At 46.9% G+C, this 18,373-nt stretch overlaps 1 protein-coding gene across 5 annotated transcripts in view; it reads right to left on the bottom strand.

Moving 5' to 3' along the window:
• The window catches only part of MARF1 (meiosis regulator and mRNA stability factor 1), a 60,961-nt gene that overhangs the window by 29,112 nt on the left and 13,476 nt on the right, over nucleotides 1–18,373 (bottom strand). For all 5 annotated transcript variants that reach the window (XM_069734101.1, XM_069734102.1, XM_069734104.1 and 2 more), the window contains exons 16-17: nucleotides 1,751–1,926; nucleotides 565–785 (exon numbers count right to left, since the gene is read on the bottom strand). In XM_069734101.1, coding sequence (XP_069590202.1) covers nucleotides 565–785; nucleotides 1,751–1,926 — 397 coding nt within the window. The remainder of the gene's footprint in view (nucleotides 1–564; nucleotides 786–1,750; nucleotides 1,927–18,373) is intronic.

Here is an 18,373-nt window from a genome sequence, read left to right as displayed (position 1 = left end):
ACTAAGGAAATCCTGAAAACATGACATGTTGGTGGTTCTTGAGGACTGGAGTTGGGGACCTCTGCCCTAGGATTTCACAGGGCTAGTCCACGGCCGAACATCCCACGTCGCAGGAAAGGGTACGGGGAGTAAACTCGCCGTGCTCGCCTGTTGATGTTTCGGGGGAGATCAGCCCCCTTAAAAGGGTCAGTCGCCCCCTTCATCCTTTTGCGCAAAGTTAAAGATAAAAATAAGAACGTCTGGATAAAACAGATACAGTGTGCTACTACGGACACTAAGCAAGAACTGGTATTATCCGGAGCCAGTGGGCGGTGTATACTGCAGAGGAGGAGCTAACCCTTTTTGTATTTACTTAGTGTCAGCCTCCTAGGCCCAGCAGCATGCACCCACGGTCCTGTGTCCCCCAATGTGGCGATGGAGAATGACTGATATATGCATGGCAATACAAAAGACTACTTGCACAAGCTTTAAATACCATGTGATTTTACACAGGCTGGAGAATAAAGCCACATATAGTTTATTTATATAGCATCATTAATTCCATGGTGCTGTACATGCACATACCTGCAGAACATGCGGCACGGCCTCTAAAAGTTCCATCAGTTTAGAGTAGCCATAATCGGACACTCGGCACTGCTTCGCAAAATGGTGGTGATAGGTTGGGATAAATTTAGAGACTGGCATTACGCAATATGGTTGATTTTTTAGTAAATCAATGACCTCTCGGCTGAACTGTATCAGCTGAGGATTGCCAACGGGACTCTTGGACCGCAACATCCAGGGATCTAAAGAAAGACCAAAAGAAAAAAAAAGGTTGCAAACAAGTCAATAACGCTGCCATGTGGTGTGTGATGCTATAAGGAGGTCAGACATGTCCTTTTATTGTTCATCTGTTATGTATGGTTTCAAAATTAAAGACTATGGGCTATCAGGTTGCAGAAGACGACCACAATTGAGGCAGGAATGGAGGTCTGCTCTCTTCGATGAAGAGTCCTGCTATGGTCTGGGATTGGTATGGAGACTACATGGGCAACGCCATGAAGAGACCTTCACGAGAGAAAAGTAAAGTGTTCCGAGAGCAGTTTACGGTCATGCATTTCTGCTTGTGGCATTTTTTATACACTGAATAGTTTTTTTTTTTTTTTAAATATTGTATTAATGTTTTTGTCCATGATTTGCATATCAGCAACATGACTAGCCATCTAGTGGAATTCTGAAAATCAAGACTTCCTTTTCAGTGTTGAGAAGTTTAAAGGGTTAACATCTCTCCTTGTGGAGAGCCACATGCCTGTACAAGGAGACTTCTAGGCAATGCAATTCTTCTGTGAGAAATTAAGCATGTAAAATCGCCTCTTCAGAGAGGAAGAGTAAGCTATCAATACCTACTGTAGGTTGCAATCCTAAAAGTCAGTATCAACCCTTTAATGAGCCCAAGGGTTCGCTCACACTAGCGTATAACACGGGCAAGCGTTATTTGATGTTTTATTAGATAGCACTCGGCAAAACTCAGATCTGTGATTATTTTCTCAATCTTATGGGAGCCCCATCCCCCACCATGCTTGCTCACAGTTTTACAGCATCTTTTTGATTCCAATGCAGTTTTATCCACGTACTCATTTTTGTATTTGTTAACCATGCGTATTCCATGGAAGTTGAGATATGCAACGTGGGACTTTCAGCTGAAGTACATATGAAATGGAATAAGCGAGATACATTTTATAAATAGGCCAAAATGGGAAGTTGCACTAACCAGAATTTGGAGGTGGTGGAGTGTTGTGTATCCACTTGACAACCTTTGTGCCATTTTGTGCAGTTGCAATATTAACCCCTGGCACACAAGTGATCAGATGCTCCAGAGGGACTCCTCCTTGTCCTTCCTCCACAGGTTGCATTGCACTAAACTCTGCAGCATAACAGTCCAGGAAACTGCAAGAGAAAAAAAAAAAATATATATTTTAGTTACTTACCAGTAACAGGAATTTTCAGAACCCATGACAGCACCACGAGAGATGGGGGGGGGATCTGCCCACCAAGAAGTGGAAACCTACAGGCTAAAAAGCACAGCTACTCTCTATCTCGGATCAGTTGGATTATAGAGCATGAGAGGATCTCCAAATGGTTATTAAAATAAAAACAAAACAACCTACACCACAATCTTAAAAAGTGTGGAATCACCACCCTAGCGAAAGAAGTCCTCAACCACACATGACAGGAGGGAATATAAGGGTGCTGTCATGGATTCCTAAAAATTCCATTACCGGTAAGTAAAACTTTAAATCTATCACCCATGACAGCACCACGAGAGAATTACAGAGAGCAAAAATTCAGGGAGCGACTACAGCCTGGAGCACCCATCTCCCAAAGGTGAAATCAGAAGACGCACCCATAGCCAATCTAAGGCCTATAGAAAGTGGAAGGAGAGGACCAGGTTGCTGCCTTACAAATCTCTATCGAGCAGTCTGATCTCTCCGCCCAGGAAGTTGCGAACGCCCATGCGGAGTGAGTATTTATACCTTCCGGGACTGCGTTGTCACATGCAGAGTTGGCTATGAAATGCTGTCCCTAATCCATCTAGTAATTGTGGGCTTTGAGCCCTTTCATAGAACCCTGGAAGGACACGAACAATGATCTATCCTTTCTCCAGCTGATAGGAATCTGACTACTCATCCAAAAACTGAAGTCTTTCCTTCTAGTTCCTTGGATTAGAGAGAGATAGAGGGGGAAAAAAAAAAAAAAAAAAGACAACCTTTTGTAGTCTAGGGAAATGGGATGCTACTTTGGGAAGGTAGGCTGGGTCTGGCTTAAAGATTACTCTGATGTAGAATTTGAGTAAAACGTGACGTTCTAGAAAAAGCCTGAATATCACAGACTCTTCCAGCACATGTTAAAGCTACCATCAGGGCTGTTTTAAGTGAAAGAATTCTGAGGGGTGCAGATTCTATGGGCTCAAAAAAGGTACGGCTATTAAGGCTATCAGGACCAAATTGAAATCCCATGGAACTAATTTTACTTTAGAAACGGGACTAGATCTTGATGATTCTTTAAATAAACCGTGACACCCGATAATTACTAGCCAAATCACAGCTGTACAGAGCCATCTGGATATTTAGAGTACTTGCGGAAAAACGTAAACAGAGACCCTTTTGCCAAAGTTCCAAAATACTCCCCACAGGTGCCCCATCCTTGAACGTAGACCCTGAAGAGGATAAAAACTTTCTCCAGGTTCTAGAATACATTCTGGTTGTTACTGCCTTCCTACTGTGAAACAGGGTGGAGATGAGATTAGGTAGAAAAAAAAAAAAAATAATAGACACAGCTTTACTTTAACAGTGCCCCTTCAAATTCTACACCGTCAAGTGGAGGCTGGCTGCTTGTGGATGGTGCACTGGCCCTTGAGAAAGGAGACTCTGAATATCCAATAGAACCCATGGATCTGGTGGCAAAAAAGGCCCATTACCAGGAGACCCCACATCTGAACCATCTGGTTCATGATGTCCCAATTTAGGTTTCACTCCTTGTTTTAGAAGATTGTGGCTTAAAAAGTTAGTCTTTGAGTTTTCCTTTCCTTTTATATGTAGAGCAGTCAAAGAAAGGAGATGACCCTCCGCTAGTGGGAACAAGCGATCTGCCACTTTCCATCAAGATTTCTCCCCTGATGATGTAAACCACTGACACTTTATTGTCCAAGAGGATCCTGACATACTGGCCCTTGCAGGGATACAATTAATTTACTTACAGCCCACTCTACCACTAGTAGTTGATTTGCATTTGATGAGAGTGTTCTCTTCCTTAGTCCAGACCACCTGAACTAAATCCCTCTAGATGAGCCTCCACCCCCAGGGACTTTCACTTGTAGTGACAACCCATGTAACTTTTTTTTTTTTTTTTTTTAAATCAGATATTTTTTATTAAACCATAAATATTGTACATAAACAATAAAAAGGAATACTTTGTTATCAGCAATATACAGATGTACAATACTTTTTTAGAAAACTTATTTAGTCCCAAACCAAACTCCCACCCCCCTTCCCCCCACCCTCTAGAGACCTGTCAAGAGTCGCCCCCCCCTACTACATCATATATAAAAGTACAAGAAAAGGAAGAGGACTTGTCAATAATACTCCCAATGGGGCAAAAGGCCTTTAGATCACATTGATTCAAGCCACGGGTTCCACAACCTGTCAAAGAGGTCCATCTTGTTTCTCCTAGCGTAGATACTCCTCTCCAAAGCAATAATATGGTCCATTTGCTTCATAAAGTCTCTCCCTGTTGGTGGCTCTTCCCTAATCCAGAATTTGGCGATCAACTTTCGCGCAATAAATAACAGTCTAGCAATAACCATTTTATACAACTTATCAGTTATAATCTCCTCCACACAGCCCAAAACACATACCAAAGGATCCAGCGGCACAGTGCAACTGTATGCCAGTCCCACTTTATTCAGCACCACCACCCAGAAGGAGGACAACCTGGGGCACTGCCACAACATATGAAGGATGCCCGCCTCGGACTGCGAGCATCTAGGGCATTCTGAATTAGGTCTCAATCCGGCTTTGAATAACATGTCCGGGGTTCTATAAGCCCTATGAATAACAAATAATTGTGACAGCCTCCCAGGCTCGCTCATTGATATCTTGGGCACATAGTCCAGTACTGATTCCCAGTGGTCATCATCAATCGCCCCCAGGTCAGCCTCCCATTTCGCCCTTGCTCTAATAGGGTGCTCCTCCAAGAAAGAGAATAGAAGGAATTCATATATTCCCGAGATCACCCCCTTCGTGCCTCCCCCTACAAGGATAAAATCCAGCATAAGATCCACCTGGATCTTCATGGGTCCTCTCCTACACTGCCCGGTACGCGTGAGAAAGACGGTGGTATTGAAACATCTCAGAGTCCAGGAGTAAAAACTCTTCCTGCAATGCCTCAAAGTTTCTAAGTCTGCCCTGGTGTAAAATCTGGCCCATCCGAGAGATGCCTGCCTCCTTCCAAATATGAAATCCCTCCATCTGTCTAAACTCTTGTAGGAAACAGTTATTCCAAATGGGTGAGAATCTAGTAAGTGCCCGCACTCCCCTAATCCCCTTAACTTTGTCCCAAACCTTGTGAATGAGCCTAATAGTACAAAATTTAGAACCTTTCTCATGGAAATGCCCCCCCCTCCAGGCCCTCACTCAATACCTTCATCCCAATCAATGATCTCAGGCTACAAGGTGCCCGCGTCCCCCCTGACACATCACCCCATCCCTTGAAATGCTGACACTGTGAAGCCAAAAAATACAACCACGGATTAGGCAATGCCACCCCTCCCTCCGTCTTTGGTCTCTGTAGAGTTTCCTGTTTAAATCTGGGGCTCTTTCCACCCCAAATCAGCTCGCCAAACAAAGATCTAATCCTCCGAAATCTATTCTGCGATATCCATATAGGGGAGTTGTGCAGCACATAAAGTAGCTGCGGAATCACAATCATCTTTAGGGTATGTTCACACGTTCAGGATTTCCATCCTTTTTTTTTTCAGGACAGTTTTTTTAAAAAACTGCAGCTCTTGGCAGAAAACGCAGGTCCTTTTTTTGTCCTTTTTTGATGCGTTTTTTGATGCGTTTTTTTATCCTTTTTTTACTGTGTGTTTCCTAGGAAGCTTTTTAGGGCTAAAATGGCTGAAAATACCCTAACCCTACCCCTAACCCTATTCTAACCTTAGTGAAAAAAAAAAAAAAATCTTAATTTTTTTATTGTCCCTACCAATGGGGGTGACAAAGTGGGGGGGGGGTGTCATTTACTATTTTTTTATTTTGATCACTGAGATATAACCTATCTCAGTGATCAAAATGCACTTTGGAGCGAATCTGCCGGCCGGCAGATTCGGCGGGCGCACTGCGCATGCGCCCGCCATTTTGCAAGATGGCGGCGCCCAGGGAGAAGACGGCCGGACGGACACCGGGACGCCGGGTAAGTATAAGGGGGGGAGATTAGGGCACGGGGGGGGCATCGGAGCACTGGGGGGGGGGGGCATCGGAGCACGGGGGGGTGGGGCATCGGAGCACGGGGGGGGCGGGATCGGAGCACGGGGGGGCAGCCACACTCCGCCCACGCACTTCCGCCCGCTCCCCCGCACTTCCTGCTGCAGCGGTTCTGCACATCAAATCGCAGTAAAACCCGCAGATATATTTTTGATCTGCGTGTTTTACTGCGATTTTGACCTCACAATGGAGGTCTATGGGTGCAGAACCGCTGCGGTTCAGGAAGAAGAATTGACATGCTCCTTCTTTTTTCCGGGAGCTATTCAGCGCGGCTTTTTTTTTTACAATTTCCGGACCATGTGCACAGTGTGTCCTGTTTTCCATAGGGTACAGTGTACTGTACCCTGCATGGAAAACAGCTGCGGAACCGCAGCGGCAAAACCGCCGCGGTTCCGCGGTAAAAAACGCACTGTGTGAACATGGCCTTATCAGGTTTATCCTGCCGATTACTGATAAATGTAACTTTTTCCACGCCTGGACCTTAGTACGTATCTTACGCAGAAGAGGTGCCAAATTCAGTTCCTCAAAACTAGTCAAAGGGAGAGCGCTCTAGATCCCCAAGTATTTAAATTTATCAACTAGCCTCAACCTTGTGAAAGAGTCCCCCCCTCCACCGTCACCACAATCCCCATCTATCAACATCATATTCGATTTGTCCCAATTGATCCTTAAGCCCAAGTAACTCCCGCATTCCTCAAAAATGGCTTCCGTCTTAACCAGGGTCTCCTCAGAATCCTCCAAGAAAAGCAGAATATCATCAGCGTATAACGCTACTTTTTCTTCTGCCTCCCCGTACATAAAACCCCTCACCTCCTGGGACCCTCTGATCTTCGCAGCGAGGGGTTCCACCGCCAAGGCAAAGAGCAGCGGGGACAGAGGGCAGCCCTGTCTAGTACCCCTAGACAAAGAAAAGGTCTCAGAGAGCGTCATTCACTCTAATTTTGGCCACCGGAGAAGAGTACAACAGCCGCACCCAGGAAATAAATTTAGGTCCAAACCCCATTCGTTCCAGTACTGACCACAGATAGCTCCACTCCACGCAAGCGTCCAAGGATACCACAACCCGTTTACCGACATTATCAGAAGGGATTTGCAAATTTAAAAATAACCTTCTCAGATTGAGTGCCGTTGATTTGTTGGGGATAAAGCCTGACTGATCCGGGTGAACCAGTCTGTCAATCACCCTGGACAACCTATTTGCCAAAGCTTTTGCCAGTATCTTAATGCTGGCCGTCAAAAGTGAGATAGGTCTATAGGATTCTGGTAGTTGTGGGTCCTTGTCGGCCTTAGGGATAACGACCACAATAGCCTCTCATTGGTAAAGGTAGCTCCCCTCTTTCCAATGATCTATTATACTCCTCCGACAATTTGGCCAATAAAGTTTCTTTCAGTACCTTATAAACCTCGGCTGGAATACCATCCGCCCCCGGAGCCTTACCCCCAGCCACCCCCGCCAAAGCGGCCCCTCCAACACCTCACATTCTTCTCTGCTCAACCTAGGCAGGTCAATCCCCTCCAAGTAGCCCGTCATGTCCTCAGCCCCCCCTCTCCACACTAGAAGTATATAATTTATCGTAGAATTTTCTAAACACTTCCAGAATTTGCTCCCCCCGATTAACCAATGTTCCATCCTCCGTCTTAATGGAGTAGACATGCGAGGAGTCCCTCTGTGCAGACGCCACTACCGAAAGTAAATGCCCCACCTTTTCCCCCTCCGAATAGAAAGATGCTCTTTGAAAAGCCCGCAATCTCTCCGCCTTTCTCAAATATAATTGACTGACCTCCTGTTGAGCCTTCCTCATCCGACTCTGAGACTCCCTAGTGCAATGGGCCCCCAATGCCGCCTCAGCTGCCTTCAGTTCCTCCAGGACAGCTTGATCCTGTACTCTATTCCTTGTCTTGTGTCGTGAAATGTCCCGAAACAAAATGCCCCTTAAATACGCCTTCATAGTGTCCCATACTACATGACATTCCGCACTACCATCGTTAATCTTAAAAAAACTCCTCTATCTCAGCCCCCACCCTTTCCATGTCCAAGAGTTGTAACCAGGAGGGGTGAACCTTCCATCCCATCTTCCGTGATCCAACCTGTTCTGATAGCTTTAATGAGACCTGAACTGGACTATGATCCGATAGAATCCTGGGATTATATTCCACCCCACTTAACAGTTCGTTCATCCCATCATTACCCAAGGCGACATCGATTCGAGACATAGAACCATACGTGGTCAAGTAACAGAAGTAAGAATATGTATTAGCATTGCGAACCCGCCATAAGTCAATCCAGCCTATTTCTCTAAGATAGTTCCCAAAAGGAGTGCCGTTCCCGTCCCTGCGTAGCGGAGCGCGATTACTCTTATCCCAGTGGTCGTCAGCAATGTTGTTCACATCTCCCACCACCAAAAGGGGAACCCCGACCCACCCTCTCATATGCTCCAAAATCTCTTGAATTTTCTTACCAGAATACGGCGGGGGTATATATAGTGAAACAATGCAAATCAAACGGTTAAAAATTTTACACACTAAAAGGACATACTGACCATCTTTATCAGTTTTTACCTCAATTTCCTCAAATGGAGTACTTGTATGGATCAAAACAGACACCCCCTTGCATAATTAGAGAACGTCGAGTGATACGCCCTGCGCACCCATTTTTTCTGTAACATATCAACTTTTTCCTCCACTAAATGAGTTTCTTGCAGGCATATCACCGAGGGCCTGTTTCAATAGGTACTGAAATATTGCCGCACGCTTAGTAGCATCCGCTAGCCCCCTAACATTCCAACTTATAATATTAACATTCCCTCCCATTTCCTTAAAGAAAGATAAGATGGGAATCGTCTCTCCCAGGTCTCCACCAATGCCCTCCCCCCCTTCCCACCCCCCACCCCTACAACTAAGCCAACCTTCCCCATCTGAAACTCAAAATAACTCAGATACTCCGAACTTTCTTTCTCTATATGAGAACTGAGAGCACTTGATATACCCTAGAACTAGGTCCTTTACCGTCCATCTCTCCCCCTCCCACCGCGACCAATATGAACTATTCATTGCGCCGCCGAACACAATACTGTAACCGTTAGGTGCAATTAGACCAACTACACCAGTCACATTCAAAAAGAACCCCTCCCCCAAGGAGAGGCAGAACCAGTAGAGTTATAACCCATGTAACTTTAGTAGTCCCCCTGGACAGGTTTGAACTGGAGGGATTGTACCATCTGTAGGGACAGAGTCATCCTACCTGCCAGGTGCCCCCCAAGGGAGACCTCGTTCTGTAAAACGTCCCATTGCAAAAAGCATGGAATGGAACTGGGCCCACGAAGGTTAAGAAACCAGTAGTGACATTGCACTCCTAATTGACTTCTAGCGCTCTCCACACTTGACTCTGGATTTTTTTTGTCGAAACAAATCTTCCTTGAGGGACTAACTGCAATTCTAGTCTCAATCCAAATCCATCAGACTGAGAATCCAGCTACTGGTCGAAACTCCATCTCAGGCAGGGAGGAAGGATGAAAGCCTTCCCCCCGCCCCCCCCCCCCTTCTTGGGCCGGGAGTCACTGACGAGATATCCTGGCCTCTTGGGAAGAAGTTTGGTATAGGAGGCCTTGATCTTTCCTTCTGCAATCTTCCCATTAATCCTGCTTCCTGGGAGGCTTCCTTCAGACAAGCTTTCTTTTTCTAAAAGATAGTGTGTAGACAGCAATAGATAGCCTAGGGAATCCTTTTTGGCATCCCCCACTTTCTCTAGAATTTTGTCCAGGGCAGGGCCAAGCAGGTACTCTCCCTCACAAGGAATGGAACAGTCTTGATCCGGCCTGAAAGTCCGTGCGTTGGAAATGGCAGCCTACCTTGCCGCCAGCCTTACAGAATCCACAGAAGCATCCGATATGAGGGAGCAGCGGCTTTCCTTAGTGGAATAGTGGCCAAGATGTTGTCCCCTAGCCGCTCGGTCCTTTAATTGGGATTCCAGATGATCCAGCCAGATCATTGAGGACCTAGCAGTACTGTTGCTACCGCCAGTTACAGGGGTCCTGCTGATGTCTCCCATGTACCTCCAATAAACAAATCTGCTTTCCTGTCGGCTGGATCCCTCAAATGTCCACGTATCAAATGTCAGCGAAGACTTCTTGGAGGCCTTTGTTATTGACACATCCAGTTTATGGGCTTTGTCCCATAATAATGAAAAAGGCTCGTCAAGGGATATTTCCTTTTGAAGGATGGGGTGGGGAGACTTCTCCGGTTTTCTCCCCTCTTTCTGTATTAAAGCCTAGATCCTTTCATTTAACAGAAAAGCTTTACGCTTTTTCTGATCTAGGCCTCGGAACATGATATCCCGCACCGATCTTTCTGGTCTAGCTTCCACAATGCCCCTTGTGGTTCTGACTGCTTTAACCCCTTCCCGACCTGTGACACAGCGTATGCGTCATGAAAGTCGGTGCCAATCCGACCTGTGACGCATATGCTGTGTCACAGAAAGATCGCGTCCCTGCAGATCGGGTGAAAGGGTTAACTCCCATTTCACCCGATCTGCAGGGACAGGGGGAGTGGTAGTTTAGCCCAGGGGGGGTGGCTTCACCCCCTCGTGGCTACGATCGCTCTGATTGGCTGTTGAAAGTGAAACTGCCAATCAGAGCGATTTGTAATATTTCACCTAAAAAAATGGTGAAATATTACAATCCAGCCATGGCCGATGCTGCAATATCATCGGCCATGGCTGGAAATACTAATGTGCACCCACCCCACCCCTCCGATCGCCCCCCCAGCCCCCCGATCTGTGGCCCGCTCCCCTCCGTCCTGTGCTCCGCTCCCCCGTCCTCCTGTCCGCTTCCCCGTGAACCAATCACACCCCCCGCGCTCCAATCAAACCCCCCCGCACTCCGATCCCCCCCCGTGCTCCGAACCACCCCCCCTGCACACCGATCCCCCCCCCCTGCACACCGATCCACCCGCCCGCACACCGATCCACCCGCCCGCACACCGATCACTCTCCCCCATGCTCCGATCCCTCCCCCCCCGTGCTCCGACGCCCCCCCGTGCCCTGATCTCCCCCCCCTGTGCCCTGATCTCCCCCCCTTATACTTACCGATCCTGGCGGGGTCCGTCAGTCTTCTTCCCCGAGCGCCGCCATGTTCCAAAATGGCGGGCGCATGCGCAGTGCGCCCGCCGAATCTGCCGGCCGGCAGATTCGTTCCAATGTGAATTTTGATCACTGTGATATAATCTATCACAGTGGTCAAAATAAAAAAACAGTAAATGACCCCCCCCATTTGTCCCCCATAGATAGGGACAATAATAAAATAAAGAATTTTTTTTTTTTTCACTAAGGTTGGAGTTAGAACTAGGGTTAGGGTTAGGGGTAGGGTTAGGGGTAGGGGTAGGGTTAGGGTTAGGGTTAGGGGTAGGGTTAGGGGTAGGGTTAGGGTTAGGGGTAGGGTTAGGGGTAGGGTTAGGGGTAGGGTTAGGGGTAGGGTTAGGGGTAGGGTTAGGGTTAGGGTTAGGGTTTCGGTATGTGCACACGTATTCTGGTCCTCTGCGGATTTTTCTGCAGCGGATTTGATAAATCCGCAGTGCTAAACCGCTGCGGATTTATGGCAGATTTACCGCGGTTTTTCTGCGCATTTCACTGCGGTTTTACAACTGCGATTTTCTATTGGAGCAGTTGTAAAACCGCTGTGGAATCCGCAGAAAGAAGTGACATGCTGCGGAATGTAAACCGCTGCGTTTCCGTGCAGTTTTTCCGCAGCATGTGTACAGCGATTTTTGTTTCCCATAGGTTTACATTGAAATGTAAACTCATGGGAAACTGCTGCGGATCCGCAGCGTTTTCCACAGCGTGTGCACATACCTTTAGAATTAGGCTATGTGCACACGGTGCGGATTTGGCTGCGGATCCGCAGCGGATTGGCCGCTGCGGATCCGCAGCAGTGTTCCATCAGGTTTACAGTACCATGTAAACCTATGGAAAACCAAATCCGCTGTGCCCATGGTGCGGAAAATACCGCACGGAAACGCTGCGTTGTATTTTCCGCAGCATGTCAATTCTTTGTGCGGATTCCGCAGCGTTTTACACCTATTCCTCAATAGGAATCCGCAGGTGAAATCCGCAGGTAAAACGCAGTGCCTTTTACCCGCGGATTTTTCAAAAATGGTGCGGAAAAATCTCACACGAATCCGCAACGTGGGTACATAGCCTTAGGGTTAGGGTTGGGTTGGAATTAGGGTTGTGGTTAGGGTTAGGGGTGTGTTGGGGTTAGGGTTGTGGTTAGGGGTGTGTTGCGGTTAGGGTTGTGGTTAGGGTTACGGCTACAGTTGGGATAAGGGTTAGGGGTGTGTTGGCGTAAGAATTGAGGGGTTTCCACTGTTTAGGCACATCAGGGGGTCTCCAAACGCAACATGGCGCCACCATTGATTCCAGCCAATCTTTTATTCAAAAAGTCAAATGGTGCTCCTTCCCTTCCGAGCCCCGACGTGTGCCCAAACAGTGGTTTACCCCCACATATGGGGTATCAGTGTACTCAGGACAAACTGGGCAACAATTACTGGGGTCCAATTTCTCCTGTTACCCTTGAGAAAATAAAAAATTGCTTGCTAAAACATCATTTTTGAGGAAAGTAAAATGATTTTTTATTTTCACGGCTCTGCGTTGTAAACGTCTGTGAAGCACTTGGGGGTTCAAAGTGCTCACCACATATCTAGATAAGTTCCTTGGGGGGTCTAGTTTCCAAAATGGGGTCACTTGTGGGGGGTTTCTACTGTTTAGGCACACCAGGGGCTCTGCAAACGCAACGTGACGCCCGCAGACCATTCCATCAAAGTCTGCATTTCAAAACGTCACTACTTGACTTCCGAGCCCCGACATGTGCCCAAACAGTGGTTTACCCCCACATATGGGGTATCAGCGTACTCAGGACAAACTGGGCAACAATTACTGGGGTCCAATTTCTCCTGTTACCCTTGAGAAAATAAAAAATTGCTTGCTAAAACATCATTTTTGAGGAAAGAAAAATGATTTTTTATTTTCACGGCTCTGCGTTGTAAACGTCTGTGAAGCACTTGGGGGTTCAAAGTGCTCACCACATATCTAGATAAGTTCCTTGGGGGGTCTAGTTTCCAAAATGGGGTCACTTGTGGGGGGTTTCTACTGTTTAGGCACACCAGGGGCTCTGCAAACGCAACGTGACGCCCGCAGACCATTCCATCAAAGTCTGCATTTCAAAAGTCACTACTTCCCTTCTGAGCCCCGACGTGTGCCCAAACAGTGGTTTACCCCCACATATGGGGTATCAGCGTACTCAGGAGAAACTGGACAACAACTTTTGGGGTCCAATTTCTCCTGTAACCCTTGGGAAAATAAAAAATTCTGGGCTAAAAAATTATTTTTGAGGAAAGAAAACGTATTTATTATTTTCACTGCTCTGTGTTATAAACTTCTGTGAAGCACTTGGGGGTTCAAAGTGCTCACCTCACATCTAGATAAGTTCCTTTCGGGGTCTAGTTTCTAAAATGGGGTCACTTGTGGGGGGTTTCTACTGTTTAGCCACATCAGGGGCTCTGCAAACGCAACGTAACGCCCGCAGAGCATTCCATCAAAGTCTGCATTTCAAAATGTCACTACTTGACTTCCGAGCCCCGACATGTGCCCAAACTGTGGTTTACCCCCACATATGGGGTATCAGCGTACTCAGGAGAAACTGTACAACAACTTTTGGGGTCAAATTTCTCCTGTTACCCTTGGGAAAATAATAAATTGCAGGCTAAAAGATCATTTTAGAGAAAATAAAATTTTTATTTTATTTTCATGGCTCTGCGTTATAAACTTCTGTGAAGCACTTGGAAGTTCAAAGTCCTCACCACACATCTAGATTAGTTCCTTTGGGGGTCTAGTTTCCAAAATGGGGTCATATGTGGGGGATCTCCAATGTTTAGGCACACAGGGGCTCTCCAAACGTGACATGGTGTCCGCTAATGATTGGAGCTAATTTTCCATTTAAAAAGCCAATTGGCGTGCCTTCCCTTCCGAGCCCTGCCGTGCGCCCAAACAGTGGTTTACCCCCACATATGGGGTATCAGCGTACTCAGGACAAACTGGACAACAACATTTGCGGTCCAATTTCTCCTATTACCCTTGGCAAAATAGGAAATTCCAGGCTAAAAATCATTTTTGAGGAAAGAAAAATTATTTTTTATTTTCATGGCTCTGCATTATAAACTTCTGTGAAGCACCTGGGGGTTTAAAGTGCTCAATATGCATCTAGATAAGTTCCTTGGGGGGTCTAGTTTCCAAAATGGGGTCACTTGTGGGGGAGCTCCAATGCATAGGCACACAGGGGCTCTCTAAACGCGACATGGTGTCCGCTAACAATTGGAGCTAATTTTCCATTCAAAAAGTCAAATGGCGCGCCTTCCCTTCCGAGCCCTGCCGTGTGCCCAAACAGTGGTTTACCCCCACATATGAGGTATCGGCGTACTCGGGAGAAATTGCCCAACAAATTTTAGGATTCATTTTATCCTATTGCCCATGTGAAAATGAAAAACTGAGGCGAAAAGAATTTTTTTGTGAAAAAAAAAAGTACTTTTTCATTTTTACAGATCAATTTGTGAAGCACCTGAGGGTTTAAAGTGCTCAATATGCATCTAGATAAGTTCCTTGGGGGGTCTAGTTTCCAAAATGGGGTCATTTGTGGGGGAGCTCCAATGTTTAGGCACACGGGGGCTCTCCAAACACGACATGGTGTCCGCTAACGATGGAGATAATTTTTCATTCAAAGAGTCAAATGGCGCTCCTTCCCTTCCGAACCTTACCATGTGCCCAAACAGTGGTTTACCTCCACATGTGAGGTATCGGTGTACTCATGAGAAATTGCCCAACAAATTTTAGGATCCATTTTATCCTGTTGCCCATGTGAAAATGAAAAAAATTGAGGCTAAAAGAATTTTTTTGTGAAAAAAAAGTACTTTTTCATTTTTACGGATCAATTTGTGAAGCCCCCGGGGGTTCAAAGTTCTCACTATGCATCTAGATAAGTTCCTTGGGGCGTCTAGTTTCCAAAATGGGGTCACGTGTGGGGGAGCTCCAATTTTTAGGCACACGGGGGCTCTCCAAACGTGACATGGTGTCCGCTAAAGAGTGGAGCCAATTTTTCATTCAAAAAGTCAAATGGCGCTCCTTCCCTTCCAAGCCCTGCCGTGCGCCCAAACATTGGTTTACCCCCACATATGAGGTATCAGCGTACTCAGGACAAATTGGACAACAACTTTCGTGGTTCAGTTTCTCCTTGTACCATTGGGAAAATAAAAAAAATGTTGCTAAAAGATAATTTTTGTGACTAAAAAGTTAAATGTTCATTTTTTCCTTCCATGTTGCTTCTGCTGCTGTGAAGCACCTGAAGGGTTAAAAAACTTCTTGAATGTGGTTTTGAGCACCTTGAGGGGTGCATTTTTTAGAATGGTGTCACTTTTGGGTATTTTCATCCATATAGACCCCTCAAACTGACTTCAAATGTGAGGTGGTCCCTAAAAAAAATGGTTTTGTAAATTTCGTTGTAAAAATGAGAAATCGCTGGTCAAATTTTAACTCTTATAACTTCCTAGCAAAAAAAAATGTTGTTTCCAAAATTGTGCTGGTGTAAAGTATACATGTGGGAAATGTTATTTATTAACTATTTTGTGTCACATAACTCTCTGGTTTAACAGAATAAAAATTCAAAATGTGAAAATTGCGAAATTTTCAAAATTTTCGCCAAATTTCCGTTTTTATCACAAATAAACGCAGAATTTATTGACCTAAATTTACCACTAACATGAAGCCCAATATGTCACGAAAAAACAATCTCAGAACCGCTAGGATCCGTTGAAGCGTTCCTGAGTTATTACCTCATAAAGGGACACTGGTCAGAATTGCAAAAAACGGCCAGGTCATTAAGGTCAAAATAGGCTGGGTCATGAAGGGGTTAAAACCGCCTATCCACTACTTCCAGCAAAAAGACAGTGACACCCTGAGCCACTAACTGGAGAGGAGGCATCAGTAAAGTCACCTTCATAATCCGATTTAGAGTAAGTATCTAACACTGGGGAAACTTCCCCAATGCCTTACCTTCTGCCCTTTCTGCCTTTCTTTCTGAGAGAGGGATTTAAGGGATTTCTTAAGTCACTGGTGAAGTCAGGGGTCGCCTCTGCCACTGTCTGCTCTATGCAAGATTAAAGCTAACCTGTCAGCAGTTTTGTCCGGTATAAGATACGAAAAATAAGTTTAAAAATAAGCGGTCTGGTCCAATGGGTGTCGCGGTTCCACTGCCTCCCATGTTCTTATGATGCCGCCCTCCTGAATGCTTCACAGGCTCCCAGGCATCGCACTAATGCGCTGGCGTACTTTGTCTGCCCTGTTGAGGGCAGAGCAGAGTACTGCAGTGCGCAGGTGCCAGGAAAGGTCAGAGAGGCCCGGCACCTACGCACTGCAGTACTTTGCTCTTCCTTCAGCAGGGCAGATAAGATCGCCTGTGCAGGAGCGCGGTGCCAGGTAGCCTGTGAAGCAAGCGGGAGGACGGCATCGCAAGAAGATGGGTGTCGTGGGTCCGGTACCTACCAATGGACCCGCCACCCCCCCAGAGTGAGTATAATAAAACTTAATTTTTCTTAAATTTCAGGTCGGATGGGGGCTTATCTACAGCATTATAGAATGCTGTAGATAAGGCAGTGGCCGCATCTTATATCAGCCAAACCTGGTGACCGGTTCGCTTTAAAGAATCTTCTGATTGTAAAACCTCATTGACCGATTACTAAGTGAACATTCCTTGTGCTTGGCTTCAGCCACAAACTTCTTTCCCTGGCAGTAAATGACATGAAGGAAGGAGAACCACATTACCAAGTGAACCTTCACAAAGACCACTTTCCAACCTGATGCAATCAAAAAGGTACCAGTCTCAAGGAAGGACATGTCTCTGCTGGGAGATCATCTCTGGAGGCTATAGATTTGTCCACCTTGCTGGAGCTTCAATGACTATATGCTCTCTCCTGCAGAACTCTGTCTCCCGAGTTCCGCCTGCCCCTATCTCCCCCACTTCCACAGGTACACTGCCGCCACACCTGCTCCTTGGGCTTCCGATCCAGCTACTGTGGCTGTAGCAGCTGCTGTTGCCATCTCCATTCTCCTGAAGGGGACAGGTAAGCTAGGGAGCACAGTGGTACCAGCATTCTTTTATACTGGCCCGTGTGCTCCCATTGGTACCCGGCAGCATTTCCGGGTTACGTGGCTCCTATGTCAGTCTCTGTGCACCTGCCTCATCCAGACGCACCTCGTCCCGACTCTTGGCGAACATCAGTCTTGTGCCCGCTCAAGAAGCGGATGCACTTCGCTGTAACATCGAAACACACTTCTCGTTGTGTCACCAGCCACGTCATACGGACCAGCATCAGACAGGTCCCGGAGAGCGCATCACTTCTGGTCTCTGCTGCATTTCACACAGCGCTGTAGGGAGGGAACGATAGGGATACAGCAGGCTCAATTCCAGATGCCAGCCATATCATGAGCCACGCCAGAGCCGAACATCTGCCCTGGGATGCCGCTCACCTGCATACACGTGAAAGTCTCCTTGGACCCTCTGTGGCGCTTCCAGGAACCTTGTACTGGCCGAGGCAGAGAAAGGATCGCTGCCTGAGCTCACCGGACAGTCCTAGGAAAGGAATATCAGTCTTTGGTTCTTCTAACCACAGGAATGCCTGCACGAGGTTCTGCAGCGCCCCAGAGACCTGGTCGTTGCAGTATGGCACTCTGCCGTTAAGGAAAGTGGCGGTACGTCTGATGGCACTAAGGAGTTCTCCTGACCAGGTATCACCAGAACACATTACACTTCACACTCCGGCCACTAGGGGGAGAAAAAGGCTTATTTATTGGGCCACTCCTCACACTGGTAAAACTAGGGGCTGGGGAGGAAGTTAGTCAGAAGCTGACTGGGTTGGAACCAGGCAACATCCCGTGGCAGGGGGTGTTGCAGGGAGAAGGCACAGGGTGGTCGCTGTCAGGCGTGGGAACCTGGCAGGTGCCTAGCGAACAGAACAGAAGGTAACGGAACCGCGCCTGCACGCCCTGCGGCGGTATCCAGGAGAGAGACACGAAGGGAAGGATATTGTGGAACAGTGTAAACGAGATCAAGCACAAAGGAGAGCCAGTAAGAGTCGTGCCGAGAGACAGAGGCAACATCTTACTGAGGCGCGTAGTCGGTGGCCGGATCACCGTAGGAGTAACTGACTTCAGGCCTTACTTCAAACTCCGTCGGACAGTCAATTATAGGTTGGCTGTCTACCTTAAATTTCCTAAGAAGACATAGGGGGCAACATTGGGAGAGGGGCGTCTCTAGGGT

Source organism: Ranitomeya imitator, chromosome 7 (genome assembly GCF_032444005.1).
Source record: "Ranitomeya imitator isolate aRanImi1 chromosome 7, aRanImi1.pri, whole genome shotgun sequence".
NCBI classification, from domain to species: domain Eukaryota; kingdom Metazoa; phylum Chordata; class Amphibia; order Anura; family Dendrobatidae; genus Ranitomeya; species Ranitomeya imitator.
Note: the sequence above shows the minus strand (reverse complement) of the source record. Positions and strands in the feature narration are given on the sequence as shown.